This window comes from Diceros bicornis, chromosome 4, assembly GCF_020826845.1.
Source record: "Diceros bicornis minor isolate mBicDic1 chromosome 4, mDicBic1.mat.cur, whole genome shotgun sequence".
Lineage (NCBI taxonomy): Eukaryota > Metazoa > Chordata > Mammalia > Perissodactyla > Rhinocerotidae > Diceros > Diceros bicornis.
The window spans coordinates 27785197-27810978 of NC_080743.1; the positions used below are offsets into that span (position 1 = coordinate 27785197).

A 25782-nucleotide genomic window follows, 5' to 3' on the forward strand; every position below is an offset into this window, starting at 1 on the left:
ACAGGCTTAAAATATAAACTCCTAGGTTTTACTTTTAAAAGTTGAGGTTTGTAGGTCTGGAGTAGGGTTCATTAAATTCGTTTTTAACATCACAGCATCCTCAGTTTGATTTTGACAGCAAGTAGTCAACCCAACTGCACTCTAAGAAACATTACCCTAGTATGTGATAAGGAATATTTTTGGCTCTAAGATTGGATTGTCTTTTTGGTGTCTGGACATGGAATGACTGAAGAACGAAACAGAAACGAAAGATATCAAATATTTTATAATCTTAGGCTTGGCAAAATGGTTATGCTATTGAGAATAACAGGCAAGTAGAGAAATATTTTCCTAACCTTGGACAAAAGAGAAACAACTCATGTTTACAGTAAAATGTTTTTACATTCATTATCTCACTTGATCATCACAACCCAATAAGGTAAGTAGGACATGTAATATATCCCTGTTTTGCAGACAAATAAACTAAGGCTCAGTGAGCATAAAGTCACAGTTGGCAAGTGGTAGAGCTGGGACTGAAATCCAAGTATTTGAAACCCAAATTTTATGTTCATTCCATTTCACATTATTCCAGGTCAAATTAACTGTTATACACTTCTGGGTGTCAAGTTTCATGTCATATATGTAAGTAAAGATTTCCAATAGAAAATTGAGAATCAAATTTTGTAGTGAAGGTGAGAAACCAGGATTAAAACTACAATTTTGAAATCATTTACATAATGACTATAGCTGAAGCTGTGAATGTAAATTATGTTTTCAAAGAAATGATCATAAACTGGGAATAAATGTCCAAAGTCTGCAACTTTAAGAAACCCATAGTAAAGTAAAAAAGGTCAGCAAAGAGAGATTAATCAAAGAAGCAGAAGGAGAACCAAAAGAATATTAAGAAGAGGAAAATTAATTAGGGAGTATTCACTGATGATGGAGAAAGAGAAAAAATGTCATATAGAACACTTATCAGTTATGGTTAAAGGCAGAAGGAATGGTATCAGTGAATTCAAGAAGTTCCACAGGGAAGGAATGATAGTGGGAATAAGATTCTTGACAATGAAAGTCTCTAAAGAACAGATGAAGAAGTTACATTAGTGATTCTCACGCCCCTCTACTGAGACATCCTAGAATACACAGAAAATAAACTCTCACAAACAAAATTAGGTTTATCAGAAAAAGGACCATGGGAAAGGAAAAAATGTTATAAATCTAGGGCTGAGAATCAGAGCAGTAAATTGTCTTAAAAACTTAACCTTATATTAAATACAATAAAAACATGATACAAAAATCATACATTTCTATAGTATGGTTGTATGTTTGTAAATAATGGAAGAATACATGCCAAATGTTAACGGATAGTCAAATGCTGACTTTTTAAAAAACTCCTCTATATTTCCCAACTTTTATTCAGTAAAGTACCTTTTTTTAAAAGCATTAATCTGGAATAATGAAGTCAATCAATATTTTACCCCAAGAAACTTCTAATCATGAGTGCTAAAAACTACAAAACATTCTCTCTTCTATTATACTCTAAATAGAATGAAAAAGAGAGGGAAGGAGAGATGAAGAGTAGGAGGGAGGGAAAGAGGGAAGGAGAGAGAAAGAGAGAAAAGGAGCCTAAGTACCCATCTAGATAATCAATATTTGAATAATTAAGAACTGGCAAAAGAATACCTACAAGAGTTATAACAGGTTTGAAGCAACCCAGAGATTTGAGCATTTCAATCTTCTGCTAAAAGTCACCAAAGTTGGTAAAGACAAATTCTGTGCCTGTCAAAAAGAAGCTCCCTAATTTTACAAATAAGACTCTTGTATAAATTTGTCTTGCTAATAACGATGATACCCTATTGAGAACTGATACCACAATTTAATTTTACCATTATCTAAATTTTAGCAGAACAAATTTTTTTACTTAGCCTGAAGTAAGCAACTGTTAAACTTGGTAACAATGATGGAAAAATTACCAGTTGGTTTGAAATTAACATCTTCATCCATCTTTATCAAGTCCAGAGATGATAAATCATTCAGATTCTTCAAACATAATTCTGTTCAATTATAGAAAACACATTTTTATTTTAGTAAATAAGGAAGAAGCACAAAATAGTATTTATTATTAAATATGCTGATTGCGTTTGTGTACATAATTGTTGCGAGAAGAACTGTAGTCCCTACTTCAGTGGTAAGAAAAAACTCATTTAAATCAAAGAACCAATTAATATGCTAAAAAGATTTTCTAATAATAACAATAATACAAATAACAAAAATAATACTCGGTAAGTGATAAAATAACATTTACAATCTGGAGCTTTTAAAATGCTATATTTGTATTACCTCATTTAATCCTCAAAATAACACAATAAGGTAGGTATTAATATTATTTCACATACAAGTTAGGAAACTAAAGAATAGAGAGGCTAAGTAACTTGCTCCTGGTTTAAGTAACCGCTTTGCTACCTGATTTTCAATATGACAGTGGTTTTCTTTTCTTTTTTTTTTTAACTTTTATCAAAGATATATATACACAAAGTATAAAGAATCAAATAGTTCTACAGAGATTGTGCCAAAAAACACCAGTCTTTCCCCTCTTCCAGTTTGCCACTCTCTTGAGGCAACCACTGATGACTATTTTGGCTGATGCTTCTAGCTTTTACTTCAGCATCTCTGAATATGCCATTATTGCTACCTGGAAGGACCCTCTGAATAAGAAGTAACGCAGGTTCACTCTCACTGATTGATGCGGATCAGAGCAACTGTAGCCTGCTGCTTACAGTGCTCTCTCTGTTCCATGCTATAAAGCCCAGGAGATTGGAGATAGTTCAAAGATTGAGAATACCACAACCTGTTCAATCTCAAATAGAGTAGCCACTCACAAAAAAATAGCCCTTAAAAGGCAAGGTTTTTTGGGAAATACTTTAGTTTAAGCAACATTGCTTAGGCAGCTTGACATTTTTAAGTGTTTGGTTAAGTAAGGCTTTTGAAGTCTTTGCTAATTTTCCTAATTACCCATTATTAAGTTAACATTCAGTAAGTTAATCAGTCAAAGAAGAATGCTTACTATATGCTGAGCACTATTCTAAGCTTTAGGTTTACATTAGTGAGCAAGACAAGGTTCCTCCTCTATACAACTTATATTTTACCGAAAAAAGCAATCAATACACAAATAAATAGTAAATCATATAGTTTCAGGTATTGAAAGGTCCTATGAAGAAAAATAAAGCTGAGAAAGAACCTAAAGAATGATAGAGTTTTTTAAGTTTTTAACTAAAGCTTATGTATATTTCTGATATAAAACATATAATTTCTGATATAAAGTAAGGATAGAGTCATCCTAATTTTCAACATAAACACATCACCTTTTCCAAGAACAAGAAAACAGCAATAACAATATGGAAATCATTTTGCCTTCCTCTCTGTAAAGGTGGGTTTAAATAAGGTAGCCCAGAAAGGCCTCTCTGAGGAGTTGATATTGGAACAAAGATCTGCATGAAATGAAGGTGCAGGCCATGTAAAATATGCGAGAAGTGTTCCAAGAATAAAGAACAAAGAGCACAAGGACCTGAAGTGGGAACAAGCTTGGTGTGTTTAAGGAATAGCAAGAGGGCCAGTCTGGAGAGAGTGGAATAAAAGAGGGGAAAAGGACAAGAGATGAAGTCAGAGAAACAGGCAGGGAGGTACCAAGTAAGGCAGGACTTTGTGGGCTCTGGTGAAAGTTTGCATTTTATTCTAAGAGTGATGGGGTAGCTACTGGAGGATATCGAACAAGAAAGTACAGCCAAATTTAGGAAACAGCATATTTTATGCTAAGGACCTTTCCTAAGAGATTTGAGGCAGACCTCCAAGGACACCAAAACATTACGTTCAGTTATATAATAAATTTGGCTAATCTTTATAGGCAAAACTTAGCTATTCTATAATGACTGAAGATAAGGCAAATATGAACTGTGATCTTGCTAATTTAACAAAAATTAAATCATTACTGTTATCAGAATATAGCAAGATATCTCTTAGACTGTCTGATTTCTTGTGTGTATTTGATCATTATGATCAAAATATATGCTTTAAAAACTCTATTACAAAATTGGTCAATAAATAAAGGATAATGCAACTATTTTACAGGTCTGTTTCTCAACAGCAGCATTATGAATATATGGTATTGCTTATCACCATGTTTCAACAATATATTTATTCTTTAATCAAGACAATTTTACTGCTTCACCCTTATCTCTGCATTTTTATTTGCCATATGTGTATATCCAAGTAGAGAATAAATTAAAATTGGCTAAATATTTTTAGCAGATCTAACATTTTTTCTTTTACTGGAAGAGACTGTCAATAAAATGAAGAGGTAGCAATTTCTAATTCTAATAAATGCTCAAAATCTTTTGATATTTTAAAAGATAGGTAATGAAACACTGAGTGTTAACTGAAAAATAAAGCTGTAGTTTGACAGGAATACATCATTAGCATAGACTAGGATAAGAAGCCCATAATCAACTTAGGCTTATATTTTCAAATAAAATTAAACTAGAAAAGAAAAATAATGAGTTGTGATCTACAGACAACATTTTCAAAGACCAGGTCATTTTAAAAATAAAAACAAATAAACCAAGTTAACATATTATACAAAGGAAGATATTCTGATAGAATTAATAAATAAATTAATTCAGAAAAAAAATACATGTGCCAACCTTTATTTACATGTGAAAAAGAAATAGTTCTGTGTTTTTTCTGCAAAAAGGTTACTTTCTAAAAAATAACTTACAAGAGTATTCTTACTTTCACAATAACTGACCTTTTTCATTAAATTTATAGAATATAATTTTTTAGAAGGAAATATATCTAACCTTGTAATTTTGCTTCAATTCCATCTTTGTTCAATCCAGATGCAAAACCTGCATAAATTATTAAAATTTATAAAAAATAAAATAGAATTGGACTTAATTCATCTTATAAGCTCAGTTTATACCCTAGTTAATTAGAAAAGAGTAGTCTAATTAAATTTTAAACAGAAAAAGAGCTTAATGAGTTAAAACAAGGCTTAGACGTCTATAGAAAATAACTACTGTTGCGAAATCCTTTCAATATCACTTGGCTGTCTTTTTATTATTTTATTGTATAACAGTGACCAGGAATACTATATGAATTCTTTTGTTCCCTTGGAGATCTGAAAGTTTTGAACCTGTCTGCAACAGGTTCAAATAGTATTGCAACAAGTGAGGTTATAATCTGATTTTCAGCAATCCCAAGTATTTTTATTTTATAATCCCCAGCACATGAAAGAAGCCTCTAGAGGCAACATAACCAGATGTATACTGGCTTTAGAAGCAAGATAACAATTCCAGCAGCAATAGTAGTACTATATACTTTGATTTGAACACCAGTTCAGACAAAATTCAAGATTTTTTTTACTTTAACTTATTTTAAATAATTTTAGGCATTTTTGTTATTTTTGAGTTAAAACTTTTTCCTAAAAGGTATATTTTTAATAGTGCTGATTTCAAACCTTACTGAAAAACTAAAAGTAAAATAAAGATTTCTCACATTTGTCTACTCTTGCCTCTAAATGTATTTGTGAAAATTGTTACTTTTGTTTCTGTTATCTATTAGTTTCTGTAATCTACACTGTGACCTATTAGTATAAATGAAGGCCCAAATGGCTTGAAAAGAATTACTACTTTTCCAAATCAAAGTAACAAACCATAATGAGATGGATTTTTCAAGGCTCTAATATAAAGCAAGGATGATCGTATCCATTCCAAAGCAATATTCACATCTGTGATGGTATGCAATACTATTTCTGCATTTAAATGCTCAATAAGATGTCTGTGCAAACTAATGGAAAAAAAATTTTGCATTAGTAATACGTATTTCAATGCCATAACTCTTACTTGTTTAAACCTCAATAATATTTTGAATAATTCAATAATATAATTGAATATAAATGAAAAATATACTCATTGCTACTTTAATAATTCATGAAAAATAACTTAATTTTCAAAAATATAAGAGAAACCCTTACAAAGTCAGTACAGTTTTTAAAAAGATTACAGATTTCTCTCTACTACCTTGACTCTAGAAGACATTATCGCTTTAAAAAAGGGTGGGGAGTGAATTATATCCTATTTTCTCCAAGAGTATTATAACCAAATACTTTACTAAAGGGTTTCAGATTGCCTACCTCTCTATTATTAAACAAATTTTAAAGATGTAAAGAAATGTGAAAATTGTATTTTTCCTCATTACTAATTTGGCCTTTTATAACAAGGATACATGCTACCACATTTTAAGAAACACTGCTGAACAAAAATATTATGTAGTCTTTTTTTTTTTAACTACTAAGTTTCTTGAAAGGACACAAACTTTCTAATTAGATTATGGAAAAGTTTTAAGAAAATGGCCTTAGAAAATCCCCTAACCAAATTTCCTCTTAATATACTAAAAGGAAAAATATAGGCTACATTAACACTATCTTTTTGGAATATTTTCTGTATTACCTGCTTTCTACAGTGTCACTACAAGCTAACATCTGAAGATACTTCTCTTTTGTACTTAACCGAGTCATAATAACTGCAGTAGCTGTAGTGTCAAACTGGAAAAAAAACACACACACAGAGAAATTTAGCAAAGAAGAGCACATGTTGATACCAATTCTCTTCAATAACTCAAGACTTTCATTTTACATTAAACAGTCCTCTGTCTTAAACAACAGGTCAAAAGGCCTTAGAAATGCTTCTGAATTTGAATGTTAACTGAAAATTTAATTTAAAATCCTTCCAAGAGTATAAATGTAAAAATATTACTTTGGTTTCAATATAACATAATTTTGGCAGTGGTAAAATCAAAACAAACTTAGGTAACTGGATAAAAGTTGCAAGATTTGGTGTAGTTTACATATAATCTAATTTATCCTATAAAAATTATGGATTCGTATAACACAATATTTTGACATTCTTTGAAAAGATATTCTTCCTAAATGTTCCCTTAGCACCTGTATGAATGACTTCTTTATCCAAGCATTTGTCAGAGTAGGGCACGTTCTATAATGTGTATGGGCTGATTTTTAATTGTCACAATACCTGAGGACCACTTATTGGCATTTTGTGCTAGGATCCAGGGATGCTACATATTGTGCAATGCATGACAGTCCTACACAGTGAAAAACTGTCCCATCCAAAATTGTCAGTGGCACCCCCATACAGAATAAAAATCAAAGAAAAACTCAAAACCAAAAAAACCTTTAACAGCATACACATTCATAAACCCAACCATTCATCAACCAATGGGAGCTTAGAGTGAGGAGGAGTATGTCTCCTTTAGCAAGGCTTGTTTTATTTCTATTCCTCCATTAAAGTTGATTTTCTCAGTTATATTTATTTCTAAACCTAATCTAAATATGAAATGTTAATCTTGTGTTTAACAAAAAATATAGAAAAATATTTTTTTGCTTTTTACCTTGTTTTTAAAATAAGTTACAAAAAGTAAAATACTGTCACTTACTTGAGGTCGACCAGCTCTACCAATCATCTGTAGAATATCTGTTTCACTGTACTCTTCAAACATTCCTCCAGCATAATGCATTGTAGATTTTATAACTACTAGGTGAGCAGGCAAATTTACTCCCATAGCTAAAGTACTAGTAGTAACTGCATCAGATTAAGGAATATTACTTTCAAGTCATATAACTTTATTGCTTCATATAGACATTTCCTTATAAAAGATATATTCTTATAAATGTAATAAAAAACATCATATATAGGGAATTTAGGGAAAAAAAGAAAAGAACATTACAATGTAAAATAATACATCTTAAAGCCAAAAAACTATCAAATTCTTACCTTTCAAATTGCACTATGTTCAGTAACATGAAAAGAACTAAAACTGCCATAGAGTTTACTGTAGCATGTATACATATGCACATGTAGTTACATAATTTTAGATTCTTGGAAGAAAAGTAAAAGTCAGTCAGAATACTTGAGCTTTCTCCCTTTTTTCTTCTTAAAAATAACTTTCCGGGCCTGCCGGGTGGTGCAAGCAGTTAAGTGCGCACACTCCGCTTCGGCAGCCCGGGGTTCGCGGGTTTGGATCCCGGGTGCGCACTGATGCACCGCATCATGCCATGCTGTGCCCGCGTCCCATATAAAAAAGTAGAGGAAGATGGGCAGGGATGTTAGCTCAGGGCCAGTGTTCCTTGGCAAAAAAGAGGAGGATCAGCATCGGATGTTAGCTCAGGGCTGATCTTCCTCACCAAAAAAAATAAATAATAATAATAATAATTTTCTAAAATATCTTATAATATTCACAAGAATGTTTTACTTACAAAGAACTGGTAGATCTCCAACAGCAAAAGCTCCTTCAACTACTTTTCTATCTGACAGCTCCATACCAGCATGATGATAAGCAACACCATGTATTAAGATATCTACGATAGAAATACATCATCTGTTATGTACTGTTAATATTTCATCAATAATTGACTCCTTTTATCTATAGCTGAAAATGCTAATCAAAAATTATCTCTAAACCTACCTCTCAGTTTTGAATCTCTTATGGAACGTGCACACTTCTGTAACCTATTTAAAAATATCATAAGATTATTGAGAGTTATTCCCATTAACATAAAAAAACTCTTAAATTGTTTATTAATTATTTTGAAGCTTACAGATATGAAATATTTTCACAATATCAATATTTGAAAACCATCTTTAAGAAGTAGAGAATATCTAACTTTCATACTCAGAAGTCCCTAATTTTACAACTCAGCACAAAAACAAATAACCCAATTAAAAAAATGGGCAAAGGACCTTAATAGATATTTTTCCAAAAAAGATATCCAAATGGCCAATAGTACATGGAAAAGTGTTCAACATCGCTAATCATCACAGAAATGCAAATCAAAACCACAATGAGATAGCACCTCACACCTGTTAAAATGGCTATTATCAAAAAGACAAGAGGTAACAAGTGCTGGCAAGGATGCAGAGAAAAGGGAGTCCTTGTCCACTGTTGGTGGGAACATAAACTGGTACAGCCACTATGGAAAACAGTATGGAGGTTCCTCGAAAAATTAAAAATAGAAATACCACATGACCCAGAAATTGCACTTCTGGTTTATATCCAAAGGAAACAAAATCAGTATCTCAAAGAGATATCAGTACTCTCATGTTTATTGAAGCATTATACACAATAGCCAAAGTATGGAAACAACCTAAGTGTCCATCGAGAGAGGAATGGATAAAGAACAAGTGGTTTTTAAAGGTCTAACTCACAGAAACAGAGTAGAAAAGTGGTTGCAAGGGGCTGAGGCTGGGGGAAAACAGGGAGAAGTTGGTAAAAGAGTACAAACTTTCAAAAAAGAAAAAAGAAGTCCCTTATTTATTAGCTGTAACATTGAAGCTCACTTTTAAATCAGAAATTTGGAAAACTCACTTTCCACAGGAAAAAAACATTATAAATGTTTATGTTCATCGGTCAGAATATAAACGTACTCCCATAATTTGCCTGAAAAATATTTGCAGGGAATAACAATCTTTAAATCTCTACTATATCACTAGTAAGTAAACCAAGAAAAGATGGAAATAAGAAAAATTGTTTATTGTGTTCTGAGATACGATACTTAAAGAAAACTAGGTTAAGTTAAAAGAGAAGAGGAAGTTAAAAGAGCTTCTTGACAATTTGAAAAGGAATTCTGGGTAACTTGGAAGATTTTGTAGGTTGTAGGGTTGGTTCTTAATTATGCCTAAGAACCTCCAAATTTGTGTTTTTCCATTTCCTTGTTGCAGATATGACACTACCAGGCATTATTTAATATAACATTCACAATTTTTTTTAAGGATTTATAATGTAATGAAGGCAAGAGGAAAGGACATGTTAGTGTTAAGCACAAACTGTGCTATGCACTGTTAGGTGTCTTAGAAATGTTGCCTTGTCTAATTCTTACAATAATATGGTGAGACAGATAGTTGATTTTCATGTATCCAACCCTGATTTTAAGATTGAAGATGAGAGAAGTAAAGTAACGCGTCGAATGGTACACAGCTAGTAAAAGTGGCAGCACTGCAATTCAAATCTGGGTCTCTAACTTCATGCTGTTTCTAATACCAGCATTTTATTCCTGAAAAAACAGGAATAAAAAAGAGGGACAAAGAAAGAAAAGAAGAGGGACAAACAATGAAGAAAGAAGAGAACTGAAGGAGAGAGAAATTTTCCTTGAATAACTAGTTAAAGAGCAGGAAATGAGAAAAGAATTATGATACATTCTTCTGCGTAAAAAAATGATTATCTGAAACAAAATTAGCTAATTTGTGTGCAGCAGAGAACAGGGGAAAAGGGAGAGGATGGAATGGATATTAGTTTTAAAAGTGCTTATATGTTATCTATTTCAATTCCTTACTCATATAGATTAGTTCAGCTCAAAAATGCTGATTATTAAGTATTCTCTCAGAAGGCTATATAATTACTCTATATGAATGATGCCATCATTGCACTAAGAATTCCATAAGTTTTAAAAAATTTCATTTGGAGTTAGTTTATGAGCAAGAAAATACGTCTCATTACTTAACAGCCACACCTGTTTCTGACGACAAGTCACATGGCCCAACTTGATCAACTAGTTTATTCACCCAACAAGTAGAAGGCTCCAAATTACTCATAGCTACTTACAGCCTCTTTACTCTATACCTACACTTTTTTAAATTCCAGTTTTACCTTTACTCTATTACTAGTTTTATAACGAGCTGGTCAATCTGTTTTTGAAACTCCATCTTTGTTAAAAAACATTTAGAAAATTAATAATCAAGAATGTTATAAAACCAAGTGCAGCTAGTATGAAAACTGTCAATCATAATTTGATTATAGAAAAGGTTTTTGCCAGCAAAATGACCTAATGGATGCATACATTCTCTCAATATGCTTGATCACTGGCCATAAATAGCCAAGGACTCTTCTTGATTATAACCAATGGCTCAGGAAACATTCTCACTATGAGAATACACCAATTAATGTCCTGAAGTTAATTAAGAAACTTCAAAATCTAGAAATATTTTGTTATTTAAATGCATGACAACAACAGGAAAATTACTGAATAAAAAGTTAAAGAGACGAGAGTACAAATAAGTTGGGCATCTTAGGTTTAGAAACCTTAGTAACAGAATCTGGGGCTTGATGGGCAAAAAGAAGTCTTGTAGCAGTCACTAGAATGTGACTGGTTAAAAGGAAACTGACATAAGCAGCAGTCTCTTTCCCCAGACTATACCAAATCAAAATGGCATTCCATTCCCTTTCACTTATGCTTTTCTCAGGGAATGAAGCAAAAGCAGAACATACAAATAAGATTCTATTCAACCATTTACTGTTCCTAGTAAAAGACAGACCGTGATATATAATAAATATTCTCTGGAGTATAAAACAAAGAGGGGGGTAAAAAGAAATTTATGCTATTGTTATCTTGTTAGCATTAATTTCACTTTCTCTTTTTCTGTTTACATTTCAGACCTCATCTGCTTTTTGGCTGTAAGCTCTTTTTTGATTTCTCTCACTCTCTCTGGCTGTCTACTGTATCTTATTGCTTAATCATGCTTTGTTGATGTCTGTAATAAAAGCACTAGTCTATATGTTTCACACTCTAGAGATTTTTTTCATATAGCAGTAACTATGGGGATCAAGTTAAATCCTTGAAGTGGAAGTAAAATTATGAAAATGGTATACAGAGTGTAGATAGGTGGCTACATAGGTAATTTCTTCATGAACTAAATAGCCAGAGAGCCATCTTTTTAGTGGGTAGAAAGCCAAAGAATGTCAGAAAACTAAAGTGGTATCTTCTAGGTATGGTCCACATCTTTGGTTGACAAAGTGACCAGAGCTGGTAGCCACAGGATAGACAGGTAATTAGAAAGCTGACCTGATCCAAAGCAGAGAAAAGTATTTGCCTCCCATACAAAACGTGTCAAAAAAATCAGTATCTGCTCATATCCACATGTAATTATTCAACCCAATTTTAGTCTGAGGTCTACCACTAAACGCATTTATTGATTCCCAAAAGTTGTTATTAATCAATAACAATAAGCTGGGGGCCGGCCCGGTGGCACAAGCGGTTGAGTGAGCGCGCTTGGCTGCAGCGGCCCGGGGTTCGCCGGTTCGGATCCCGGGCACACACCAACGCACGGCTTGGCAAGCCACGCTGTGGTGGCGTCCCATATAAAGTGGAGGAGGATGGGCACGGATGTTAGCCCAGGGCCAGTCTTCCTCAGCAAAAAAAGAAGAGGATTGGCAGATATTTGCACAGGGCTGATCTTCCTCACACACAAAAAATAATAATAATAACAATAAGCTAATATTCATTAAGTGGTAACCATGTGCTGGCACTTTGCTGAGACCTGCTAAGACTGAGTGGTAAATAACATGACCATGAGTCTTCCTCTCCTCAAGAAGTTTACAATCTAATCAATAGAATAGACATTAAAATAATTAAACAAAAGAGTATTTATTACAATTATAATCAGCGCTATGAAATAAAAGTACAGGAAGCCTATAAAAGTAAATAAGGGGAAACTGAGGACCATGAAAAACTTCCTAACAAATTGATATTAAAGGTGAGATTTAAAGGATGAATAACAGTTAGGTAAAAACCATTCCAGGCAAAGAAAACATGATGCAGGAAAGCCCTGTATCGATGGTGACAGTTTGGTGTATTCTCAGAACAGAGAGGCCAATATGGCTTGACTATAGTGAGTAAAGGTGGAGTATGGTCATGATGAGTCAGGAGAATTAGCTAGACATCACATTATACAGGTTATTGCAGACCATATTAAGGATTTAGGATTTTATCCTAATGACAGCAGGAAACTATTAGAGGGTTAGAAACCAATGTGACCTCAATAAAATAATTTTTTTAAAAAGAGAAACTATTAAAGGGTTTTAGGCAGGAAACTGACACATTTAGATGTGCAATTTTAAACAATCACTCTGCTATGTAGATAATAGATTAAAGTGGGATAAGAGCGTGTGTGGTCATGAGATAAAAGGCAAGAGATTAATAGTGACTTCAACTAGAGAGGTGGCAGTGCTGATGGAGACAAAATGATATATTTGAGATATATTGAGAAGTAAAAATAAACAGGACTTGGTAATTGATTGCCTACGTGGAGGAAGGTGAGAGAGATGTCAATGACAAGTTTCTGTCATGAGGAACTAGGGAGATGATGTATAATTAAGATGGGGAACACTGAAGGAGGAGCTTGTTTGAGAGAAAGAACCAAGGTTCTATTTCAGACAAATTGAGTTTGAGATGCACATAGATATACACTTGGAGATGTCAGTTAGGCAGATGGACTATAGACCTGGAGCTCAGAATGGAGGTCTGGGTTGGAGGTAGAAATTTAGGAATTCACAGATATATATAAATATATATGTACATATATTCTTCGAATTCATGTGATAGATACAAATACCTAGGAATGTGGAGTTAGAAAGAATGAACTTTGGATAGAACCCCTAGAATGTTAACATTTAAGAGTTGGGTAGAAGAAGTGAAGAGGGGACTGAAAATGAGCAGCCAGCAAAGTAGGAAGAAACCTGATAGGGGATGATGATGGAAGCACAGAGTCCAGAGTTTTTAAATAAGGTAGGAGTGGTCAAGTGTGTTAGAGGCTCCTAAGGGGTCAACTAGCAAGATTAGCTTTAGTTAAAGACTACAACAGATGCTGGATTGAAAGTGCAAAAAAAAAATGAAGACAGCAATATGAATAATCTTTAAAGAAATATGGCTATTAAATGAAGACAGGATCATAGCTGCATTAAGATTCATTATCTCAGGCCTGGCCTGGCCCCATATCTGAGTGGTTAAAGTTCTGCACACTCTACTTCCCAGGTTCTCGGGTTCGGATCCCGGGCACAGACCTACTCCACTCACAGGCCATGCTGTGGCAGTGTCCCACATACAAAAAAACAGAGGAATATTGGCACAGATGTTAGGTCAAGGCTAATGTTCCTCAAGAGAAAAAAGAGGAGGATTGGCAATGGATGTTAGCTCAGGGCGAATCTTCCTCAGCAAAAAAACCCCAAAAAGATTCATTATCTCACTTAATCCTCCAAATTACTATTATCCTTATTGTGCAGATGTGGAAACTGAGGCTTGGAGAGGTCAAGTAACTTAAAAAGGTTAAGGAACAAACCCAGTTTTCTCATCTTATCTACATGATCCCTAAAAGTTTTCTACCTTCAAGAAAAAATGAAAAATTGTACCTCTGTTTCTGTTCCACAGTCATAATAAATTTCGCATCTTTCACAAGAACAGAAGCAGCCTGTTGCACACCTTTCCTTGTTGCACAAAACTGAAAACGAATGAATAATTTTTGTATTAACCAAATTAAAAACTGAACATTACACTAAAAAATAAGCAACCAACAATCCATACCACAAGTGTGGGTTTCTGATCAGAGTACGTTTGTATAACACTGGCGATTTTGTAGTTGAGGGTTAAATCAAACTTAAATTCAGTTTGGTTACTGGTGCAGGGAAATCCAAGGACCACTTTCCGAAGTTTCACCGGTCTATGTCTCTCATCCATTTTCAGACATACAGCAGGTCTTTCACCATCTGAAAGCCATTCTGCAATCTTTAAATAACACAAACATATACATTAAAAGTTTTTTCTACTAAGGTTTTATGGCTAAAAATAACTCAATTATAGACCACTTGAAAGTCAAGGTATAAAAATATTTAATCAAGTATAGTCGTCTCCCCTTATATGAGGGGGATATGTGGATGCCTGAAACCACAGATAGTACCAAACCCTATATTTACTATGTTTTTTTCCTATAGATACATACCTATCATAAAGTTTAACTTATAAATTAGGCGCAGTAAGAGATTACCAACAATAACTAATAATAAAATAGAACAATTATAACAATATACTATAAAAAGTTACCATAGATCTTAGCAACCTCTGAATACATTTTTTTTCCTTCCTTATTAAGTGGAGAATTTTCACATTTTCACTTAAAGGAAGCACTTTACGGCTTTTCTTTGGCCTAACCGAATTGCCAGCATCACTACTTTTGTGCTTTGGGGCCATTATTAAGTAAAATAAGGGTTACTTGAACACAAGGACTGTGATACTGCCACAGTTGAACTGATAACTGGAGATGGCTACTAAGTGACTAATGGGCGAGCAGCACATTCAGTGTGGATATACTGAACAAAGGGATGATTCACATCCCAGGAAGGATGGAGCGAGATAGTGTGAGATTTCATCATGCCACTCAGAAGCCACTCAGACACACAATTTAAAATTTATGAATTGTTTATTTCTGGAATTTTCCATTTAATATCTTCAAATTGTGGTTGATTCCAGGTAAATGAAACCACGTAAAGTGAAACCATGGAAAAGAGGAGACTACTGTAATCTTTTTCAATATTACATATTACATTGACACTATTCTATTAATATATTGGTAAATATTATCAATAGCAGTATTTCAAGATTATACCCACTTTTCACCATGGTAAAGTGCCAATTAATTATTATTATTTTGTTTTATTTTCCTTTTTAAGAGTCCAAAGTAAAATTAAAACTGATTTTGGCAGAGAAATTGTATTTCTCACTATCATTGTAACTTCTTTGCCATTTTTCAGAACTATGCCTAGATATGGCTGACACTTCTTTTGTGTTGTCCTAAATACTAGCAAAGTAATGGTTGGCTTAGATGGGCAAGGGTTGACAATTCTTAAACAAAAAACAAATAAACACGTGAGAGATGGCAGTGCCAAAAGCACATTTCAGACTCAATGCTAGAGTCACTAGTTAATTTCTGGAGCTGTGATGAGTAATCCTTATCTTTCCATAGCCTGGTTAGTAATCAGCCTTCATGCTCTGCTATGAAACTGACCATTGCTTTGACAGGAAGATGGATTAATAAGTTTCTAGTTGCACAGGAAGGAAATATTAAAACACTGTCAAGGCTATTGTGGGTAGGGATGAGATCACACAGGAATTTACAATTTGAGAGGAGCAGAAGGCCACGGATGACCTTAATTTAGGGGAAAAGTGAGGAAGAGGACTTGTAGAAAGAGACAGAGAAACAGCATTTACAAAAGTAGTGACTATCACAAAGAGGACGAGAGTTTCAAGAAATACAGGGCATTGATATTTAATAATTACTTACAAATCAATAAGAAAAGTTTACTATCCCAATGTTAAAAAAGGGTAAAGGACATGTCCTGGCAAGTTGCAAAAAAATAACTTGAAGTAGTTGATAAATATATTAAAAATATTTACTTTAGTAGAAACCAAAGCAGTACAAACTTTTAAAATAAGGTACCATTTTAAACAAGAAATTTGATAACTATTTAAAAGTAATAATAACAATAATAATTTCATTATTATACTATCCAGTGTTAGAATACAGAGAAACGGCTGATGGTAGAAGTATAAATGAATATAACATTTATTGAAAGCACTGTGTCCTGAGAGTTTTATATACTTTGACTCAGTTATTCTACTCTAGAAGTCCATCCTAAGGAAATAATCGTGATGTTTTCAGAGAGATATTAATTTCAGCACTATTTACAATAGCAAAAAGTGGAAATAATCTCCCATCATTAAGGTATTAGATAAATAAATTACAATAAAACCACAAAAACTGTATTAAAGAAGAATATTTAATGCATGGAAACGTTTGTAGGTCACATGCAAGTCATAAAATCTGGAAGGACAAACACTGGGTTTTTGTTGTTTATATACACTTTAAAATTTTCTCTATTATTCTTGAATATGAATAACAAAAAAATGATTAATTGTGCCAAATTAAAGATAAAGGCAGAATTTTCCATTGGATTAGACAATATAGCAGCTATTTGTGAAAATAATTTCTAAGAAGTAGTAGGGGGAAAAAGTCATATTATACTAGGCTAAGAAGTAAATAGGAGTGAGAAAGCAGAGTGAGATTGTACTATTATTTTTCAAGTTTGTCAAAAAAAATTAAGAAAAAAATTAGGACATGCATTCATTATATAAAGTATAATGCTGCATACAATTATTTCTTTACACATCTGTGTACCTCATTAACCAAGAGATCTTCCTCAAAGGCAGGGTCTACAGGTTTTCACTTTTGCATCTATCATTAGTGCTTACCACAATGCCAGGAACATAGAATTGAGAGAGGTGAGTGGTAATCATGTAACTAATTATTTTTATTCTCCACATACTTTGCTATACAACTAGAGTCAGCTGGTTACAACCACCATAACATATTATTAGTCAAGTTATTATGAGGTGTCTGGAACCCATGAAACTAAGACTTTTAGATACTAGTAAACAACAAACTTGCAACAAAAATGTTTTATTGGGCCGGCCCGTGGCTTAGCGGTTAAGTGTGTGCGCTCCGCTGCTGGTGGCCCAGGTTGGGATCCCTGGGCGCGCACCGACGCACTGCTTCTCCGGCCATGCTGAGGCCGCGTCCCACATACAGCAACTAGAAGGACGTGGAGCTATGACATATAACTATCTACTGGGGCTTTGGGAGTAAAAAATAAATAAATAAATATTACCAAAAAAAAGTTTTATTAAACCCGATCAACCAATTTTTTTTTTTTTTTTTTTTTTTTGGTGATTAGCCCTGAGCCAACATCTGTTGCAAATCCTCCTCTTTTTGCTGAGGAAGATCAGCCCTGGACTAACATCTGTGCCCTTCTTCCTCTACTTTCCATGTGGGACGCCTGCCACAGCATGGCTTGATAACTGGTAAGCAGGTCTGTGCCGGGGATCTGAACCTGTAAACCCTGGGCCACTAAAGCAGAGTGCGTGAACTTATATCACTACGCCACTGGGCCAGCCCTCCCATCAACCAAATGGTATGGTGTTAATACTGCCATACCTATGACATCTAACCATAAATTTCTATAACATATTTTCCTATTAAATTGGTTAGGTGATTTACAGAAAAAAAACATTCACTTTCCTCTAGGATTAAAAAGACTGAATATTTCACTAGTCATAAAAAATCTGATAGACTGAAATTCTAACTTACATCCTCAGCATTTGGAATTGTTGCAGATACAGCTACAAATCTCATTGGAATAATAGTGCCAGTATTTTTTAAGGTATGAGATAAAGACTGTACGGTTTTCATTCTACTGACTACAACTTCAAGAGTTGGTCCACGATTTTCATCTTTTACAACATGTACCTAAGAAAGAAATCAAGAAAGAATCATTAGCTATAAAAATAAAAATCTATCTAATCAATTAAAATATACAATAATATTAACTCTTCCTTAAGAAAACAAGCATTTTCCACTTAAAGGGATAAAACAAACATACAGTTTGGTCAAAAATGTATTGTTTCTTTCTCTCTGTTCTAATTATCTTTTTATGTTTATCTCTAAAAGTGAATAATGTGTTCACTACCTCATCAACAAGAAAGAGTCGAACCAGTTGGACCAAAGAGTTGTCTCTCCACTTCCTAGTCATGCTATCCCATTTTTCCTAGACAAGAAATGCAAGTGGTTTAACATGATAAGGAATTATAATAAAGATTATTAATATATCAATAAAATTTTTAACATGACATGTTACAAATGATAGGCAATATTTTAGTTGACATCTTAAAACGTATCCCAAAAAAGACTTAAAGATTAAAAAAATTTTAAAGGATTTTGACACTCTTACAAATGTTTAAAACCTGAACCCCTATTTATTTTTAAGTTTAACCAAAAATAGTCAAAATTATAGTTTAATTGCCTTTTTAAGCTCTACCAAGGTCCTAAACTTGGATAAAAGAATACAAGCAATAAGTATGATTACAAATTATCTACAATAACAAACCACCTATTCATATCTTTTGCCTATTTTTCCCATTTGGTTGTTTGTCTTTTACTTACTGATTTGTAAGTATTCCTTATATACTCTGAATAGTAGTACTTTTTATTTGTTTTTTTTTACATTGTAAATATATTCTTCTACTTTGTATTTTCTTTTAACCTTTTTCTTGGTGAAGAAAAATAGATATTTTCTAATAAACCAGGGAAATAATAAGGTATAAATAACACCTACTGGAGTTGTCATAATAATATGGGCATGCTGAATCTCAAATAGGTCATCCATTACTGTATCTCCAGTGAGTTCTTTACAATTCAATCCTATTGGTCCAAATTTTTCTTTCCAGTCATCAAAACGCTGACTACACAAGGCTTTTATTGGTGCCACTGTAACAACATAAGACATTTATTTTGAGTGTTAGTGCAATTTTAAAATTATTTTCACAAATGTTGGTTAATAAAGTTGGGATAAAAATACACATCTAGGTGCTGCCTAATGTTTATAAATTAAAAGTTAACAATATGAGCACATTATTTAGAGGTATAAAGGTAATCACCGAACAGAACTAAAAATAGAAGAAGAAGTGATTGCTCAGGGAATTGTAACCAAGAGTGAAGAGAGGTAGGGCAGGAGATCATTACTTTTCATTATAAATCCTTTTGTGATAATTGCTTTTTTAACCATATGCATCAATTTCTTTGATGAAAATTTTTTAAAAAATATATACCTAACAAAGGAAAGTAGAGGGTCCTATGGAAATTTCTAGAATTACAAAATGTTTGATTTTATTTGTTCACTTGCCTGTCATTTTAAAAATAAATATGTAAAGGTCAAATTCTCAATTTAAATATTACTTTTTATTTATAACTCCGGGAAAATGTGTTTTGAATTTAATGTGGAAGATAAGACCAAATGTGATATGTCTTTTTTAAAAAGTATGGAAAACCAAATAATAATATCTATGGCTGGAAGTTGAATTTATTTCTTACTTTTGCCTCAATGGTTTTTCATTATTATATTTAGTTATCACTATTACAATATATAAATACTTACTGTAAACAATTTTAATGTTTGACCATGGCAATGGTACTTCCATTAACAATCTTGTTATAGCTAGTTCAAATACCACGGTTTTCCCAGAACCAGTTGGAGCACAAATCACAAAATTCCTATCTGTGTAAAGAAGCTAAAAAATAAAATTTAAGCAGTCATGGAATATATAGAATTTTTCATTCACATTCTCAATTTGTTAGAAAATATGCCTTAGGAATACTCTATGGAATAATAGTTCAAACCTTTTTACCTCTAAACTTATTAAAATTGTAACCTTGCTCTAGATCCACCACCCTCAAAAAATAACACTATTAATAATTTCTCTTGTTTTACTTGTCAAAGTAATATGCTAGACCTAGAAGAAAATCACTTCTTTAGCTTTCAGGGAAGTTTTTATAAATCTAATAAATACAAACCAACCCACCTAAGAAAATCATATGCATGCATTTAACAAACACTTTTTGGGCTTCTATAATGTACCATTCACTGAGTGTGGTGCTGGGGACATAAAGATGAATGTGATCTCGTTCCTGCCCTAAAAGAGCACACGATCTAGTAAGAAAAGGTAGATAAGTAAGCAATTATAATAAAATACTTACATCATCAAAGGCTTTGGACTGTATATAGTTGAAATATGGGAATTCTTTGAAAATACTTCTAAATTTTGCCGCTTAGAAGAGTATTAAGGAGTCAAATAATTCAGAATTTTAAAAATTTGTTACTTATAATTTAAAAATGAAGTTTAACATTGACTTTGACAATATCATGAGCTCTTAATACTTGTTATTTTGGCATCATAAGAAAGGAATTAACAGATTTAGAGGGAGGGACCAAGATGGCAACATAGGAGGCTCCTGAACTTCCCTCCTCCCACAGATCCACTGAATATATAGCTACAAACAGAGCAATTCCTTCTGGGAGAAATCCTCAAACTAGCTGAGTGACTCCTACACACCAGGCGAATGAGAAAATACCCACATCTAAATAGGTAGCAAAGGCTGAGACAACTCTCGCCCACTCCTGGCACAGCACCATACAACTGGAAAGGAACCCTCAACTTTCAGCTTCTCCTTGAGGAGCAAAGGATTTGGACCACAAATCTGGTGCCCCAATTTTTAAGGCTCCCACTCTAGGGACGAGCCCCAAAACACCCAGCTCTGTAAGCCAACAGGGCTTGCATTCATGAGTCCCACAGGAGTACAGCAAACAAAGAAGCAGTTTTTAAATGGGCACAGGAACACCCCACCACTCCAACAGGTATACATCCAGGCTCAGTACAGAGGGAGCAGGCAAAAATGCCCATCTCCAGTTTCTCCCTGGAAGGGATTTAACTGCATACTTTCTCAGCTGCTGCCAACAGTTCTGGCTTCTAATCAGCCTGCATCTAGGTGCTGATTGCAACCCTCCTCTTTGGGACACTGATGGATCTTGGCACACCCTCAACTATTGGAAGCCACTAAGAATAATCATAAAGTGGCTTGGACAATCACAAAGGTTTGAGAGGCAACTAGGAGCTCAGGCCTGGTTGATTGACAAGGTTCATCTCCTACATGTGACCAGTCTCTCAAGACTGGGGAGGTGCATGTTTTATCTAATGTGCAAAAACCAACACAAAGAGTCAAGGAAACCAAAGAAACAAGGTAATATGTTCCAAACAAAAGAACAAGATAAATCCCAAGAAACCAAGCTTAATGTAACAGGGATAAGTGATTTACCTGATAGAGAGTTCAAAATAACGCATAAAGATGCTCACCGAGGCCAGGAGAGCAATGCATGAACAAAGTGAGAATTTAACAAAGTCAGAAAATATAAAAAAGTACCCAACAGAAATCACAGAGCTGATGAATACAATAACTGAACTGAAAAACTCAGTAGAGGGGTTCAACAGCAGACAGCTCAAGTGAAAAAAAGGATCAGTGAACTCAAAGGCAGGGCAGCAGAATTAAAGCAATCAGAGGAATAAAATGAAAAGGAGTAAAGATGGCTTAAGGAACTTATTGGAGAACACCAAGCAGACCAACATACAGGATAGGTATCCCAGAAAGAACATCAGTGAGGAAACACTGGACTTAAACTACACATTAGACCAGATAGATCTAACAGACATATACAGAACATTCCATCCAACAGCAGCAGAATACACTTTCTTCTCAAGTGCACATGGAACATTCTCCAGGATAGATCATATGTTAGGCCACAAAACAAGTCTTAATAAATTTAAGAAGACTGAAATCATATCAAGCATCTTTTCCAAATACAATGGCATGAAACTAGAAATCAATTACAAGAAGAAACCTGGAAAAATCACAAATATGTGGAGATTAAACAACATGCTCCTGGGCCGGCCCCGTGGCTTAGCGGTTAGGTGCACGCTCCGCTGCTGGCGGCCCGGGTTCGGATCCCGGGCGCGCACCGCGCACTGCTTCTCCAGCCATGCTGGGGCCGTGTCCCACGTACAGCAGCTGGAAGGGTGTGCGGCTATGACATGCAGCTATCTACTGGGGCTTTGGGGGGGAAAAAATAAATAAATAAAATCTTTAAAAAAAAAAAAAAAAACATGCTCCTGAACAACCACTGGGTCAAAGAAAAAATCAAAAGGGAAATCAAAAACAAATCTTGAGACAAATGGAAATGGAAACACAATATACCAAAACACATAGAATGCAAGAAAAGCAGTTCTAAGAGAGAAGTTTATAACAATAAATGCCTACATGAAGAAAAAGGAAAGATTACAAATAAATAATCTAACTTTACACCCCGAGGAACTAGAAAAGGAAGAACAAAATAAGCCCAAAGCCAGCAGGAGGAAGGAAGTAACAAAGATCAGAGCAGAAATAAACAAAATAGAGACCAGAAAAACAATAGAAAAGATTCATGAAACTAAGAGCTGGTTTTTTGAAAAGACAAACAAAATTGACAAACCTTTAGCTAGACTAAGAAAAAAAGAGAGAAGACTCAAATAAAATCAGAAATGAAAGAGGAGAAAATACAACTGATAACACAGAAATACTAAGTATCATAAGAGGCTACCATAAACAATTATATGCCAAAAAAGTAGATAACCTAGAAGAAATGGAAAATTTCTAGAAACAAAGAACCCACCAAGACTGAATCATGAAGAAATAGAAAATGTGAACAGATCAATTACTAGTAAGGAGATTGAATCAGTAATCAAAAACTTTCCAACAAAGTCCAGGACCAGATGGCTTCATTGATGAATTCTACCAAACATTTAAAGACCAGTTAACACCAATCATTCTCAAACTCTTTCAAAAAATAGAAGAGGAAGTAACACTTCCAAACTCATTTCACGAGGCCAGCATTGCACTGATACCAAAGCCAGATAAGGACACTCCAAAAAAAGAAGATTATAGGCCAACATCCCTAATGAACACATGCAAAAATCCTCAACAAAATACAGATGGCCCCGACTTATGATGGTTTGACTTACAATTTTTTGACTTTACAATGGTGTAAGAGCAATATGCATTCTGTAGAAACTGAACTTCGAATTTTGAATTTTGATCTTTTTCCAGGATAGCTATACGTGATACGGTACTCTCTCATAACACTGGGCAGCGGCAGTGAACTGTAGCTCCCAGTCAGCCACATGATCACAAGGGTAAACAACTGATACAATTACAACCATTCTGTACCCATATAGAAAACTATTCTCTTTTTCCACTTTCAGTACAGTATTTAATAAATTACAAGAGATATTCAACACTTTATTACAAAACAGGCTCTGTTAGATGATTTTGCCCAACTGTAGGCTAATGTAAGTGTTCTGAGCACACTTAAGGTAGGCTAGGCTAAGCTATGATATTCGGTAGGTTAGGTGTATTAAATGCATTTTCAACTTATAATATTTTCAACTTACAACAGGGTTTATCAGGATATAACCCCATCATAAATTGAGGAAGATCTGTACCAGCAAACTGAATTCAACAGTATATTAAAAGGATCATACAACATGTTCAAATGGAATTTATCCCTGGGATACAAGGATGGTTCAACATCCACAAATGAACCAACGTGATATACCACATTAACAAAATGAAGGGTAAAAATCATATGACCATCTCATCAGATGCAGAAAAAGCATTTGACAAAATACAGCATCTTTTCATGATAAAAACTCTCAAGAAACCGGGTATAAAAGGAATGTACCTCAACATAATAAAGGCCATATATGACAAGCTCACAGGTAACATCATACTCAATGGTGAAAAGCTGAAAGCTTTTCCTCTAAGATCAGGAACAAGGCAAGGAAGCTCCACTTTTACAGCTTTTATTCAACATAGTACTGGCAGTCCTAGCCAGAGCAATTAGGCAAGAAAAAGAAATAAAAGGCATCCAAATCACAAATGAAGAAGTAAAATTGTCTCTATTTGTAGATGACATGATATTACATATTTTAAAAAAACCCTAAAGACCCCAGAAAAACACTATTAGAACTAATAAATGAATTCAGTAAAGTTGCAGGATACAAAATCAATATATAAAAACCAGTTGCATTTCTATACACTAACAACAAAATATCAGAAAGAGTAATGAAGAAAAAAATCCCATTTACAATAGCATCAAAAAGAATAAAATACTGAGGAATAAATTTACCAAGGACGTAAAAGATCACAACACTGAAAACTATATAAGACATTGATGAAAGAAATTGAAGACAACACAAATAAGTGGAAAGATATTCCACATTCATGGATTCAAAGAATTAATATTGCTAAATGTCCTACTTCCCAAAGCAATCTCCAGATTCAATGCAATCCCTATCCTAATTCCAATTGCATTTTTCACAGAAATAGAAAAAAAAAAAATCCTAAAATTCATATGAAACCACAAAAGACCCTAAATAGCCAAAGCAATCTTAAGAAAGAAGAACAAAGCTGAAGGCATCACACTTCCTGATTTCAAACTATATCACAAAACCATAGTAATCAAAACAGTATGGTATTGGCATAAAAACAGACACATAGCTCAATAGAACAGAATAGGGACCCCAAAAATAAACCCATGTATATATGGTCAATTAATTTTCAACAAAGGAGCCAAGAACTGGGAAAGGATAGTCTCTTCAATAAGTGATGATGAGAAAACTGGACATCCACATGCAAAAGAATGAAACTGAACCCCTACCTTACACCATACACAAAAATCAACTCCAAATGGACTAAAGACTTGACTATAAGACCTGAAATCATAAAACCCCTAGAAGAAAACATAAGGGGTAAGCTCCTCAACATTAGTCTTGACAATGTTTTTTGGATTTGAAAGCAAAAGCAAAGGCAACAAACGCAAAAATAAACAAGTGGGACTACATCAAACTAAAAAGTTTCTGTACAGCAGAAGAAAACGCAAACAAAATGAAAAGGCAACCTACGGAATGAGAGAAAATATTTGCAAATCACACATCCAATAAGGGGTTAATATCAAACACATACAAGGAATTCATACAACTCAATAGCAAAAAACCAAATAACCCAATTAAAAAAATGGACAAAAGACCTGAGTAGAGACATTTTTCCAAAGAAGACATACAAATGGCCAACAATACATGAAAAGGTGCTCAATATCACTAATAATCAGAGAAATGCAAATCAAAATCATGAGATAGTACCTCACACCTGTTAGAACAGCTATTATCAAAAAGACAAGCGATAACAAACACTAGCAAGGACGTGGATAAAAGGGAACCCTTGTACACTGTAAGTAGGAATGTAAACTGCAGCCATTATGGAAAACAGTATGGAGGTTCCTCAAAAAATTACAAATAGAAGTACCATATGATCCAGCAATTGCACTTCTGGGTATATATCTAAAAAAAACAAAATCACATTTCAAAGAAATATTTGTACTCCCATGTTCATTGCAGCATCATTCACAATAGCCAAGGTATGGAAACAACCTAAGTGT

The 25782-nt window shown here is 33.9% G+C and overlaps 1 protein-coding gene across 1 annotated transcript in view; it reads right to left on the minus strand.

Annotated features, from left to right (window-relative positions):
• HFM1 (helicase for meiosis 1) overlaps nt 1–25782 on the minus strand; it is a 101108-nt gene that overhangs the window by 53891 nt on the left and 21435 nt on the right. Inside the window, exons 6-19 of the mRNA XM_058538500.1 lie at nt 20457–20527; nt 19858–19990; nt 19039–19190; nt 18394–18471; nt 18015–18173; nt 14399–14599; nt 14227–14315; nt 8515–8558; nt 8306–8407; nt 7486–7631; nt 6483–6577; nt 5687–5820; nt 4833–4880; nt 1953–2033 (exon numbers count right to left, since the gene is read on the minus strand). Of these exons, the coding sequence (XP_058394483.1) occupies nt 1953–2033; nt 4833–4880; nt 5687–5820; nt 6483–6577; nt 7486–7631; nt 8306–8407; nt 8515–8558; nt 14227–14315; nt 14399–14599; nt 18015–18173; nt 18394–18471; nt 19039–19190; nt 19858–19990; nt 20457–20527 (1533 nt within the window). The remainder of the gene's footprint in view (nt 1–1952; nt 2034–4832; nt 4881–5686; nt 5821–6482; nt 6578–7485; nt 7632–8305; nt 8408–8514; nt 8559–14226; nt 14316–14398; nt 14600–18014; nt 18174–18393; nt 18472–19038; nt 19191–19857; nt 19991–20456; nt 20528–25782) is intronic.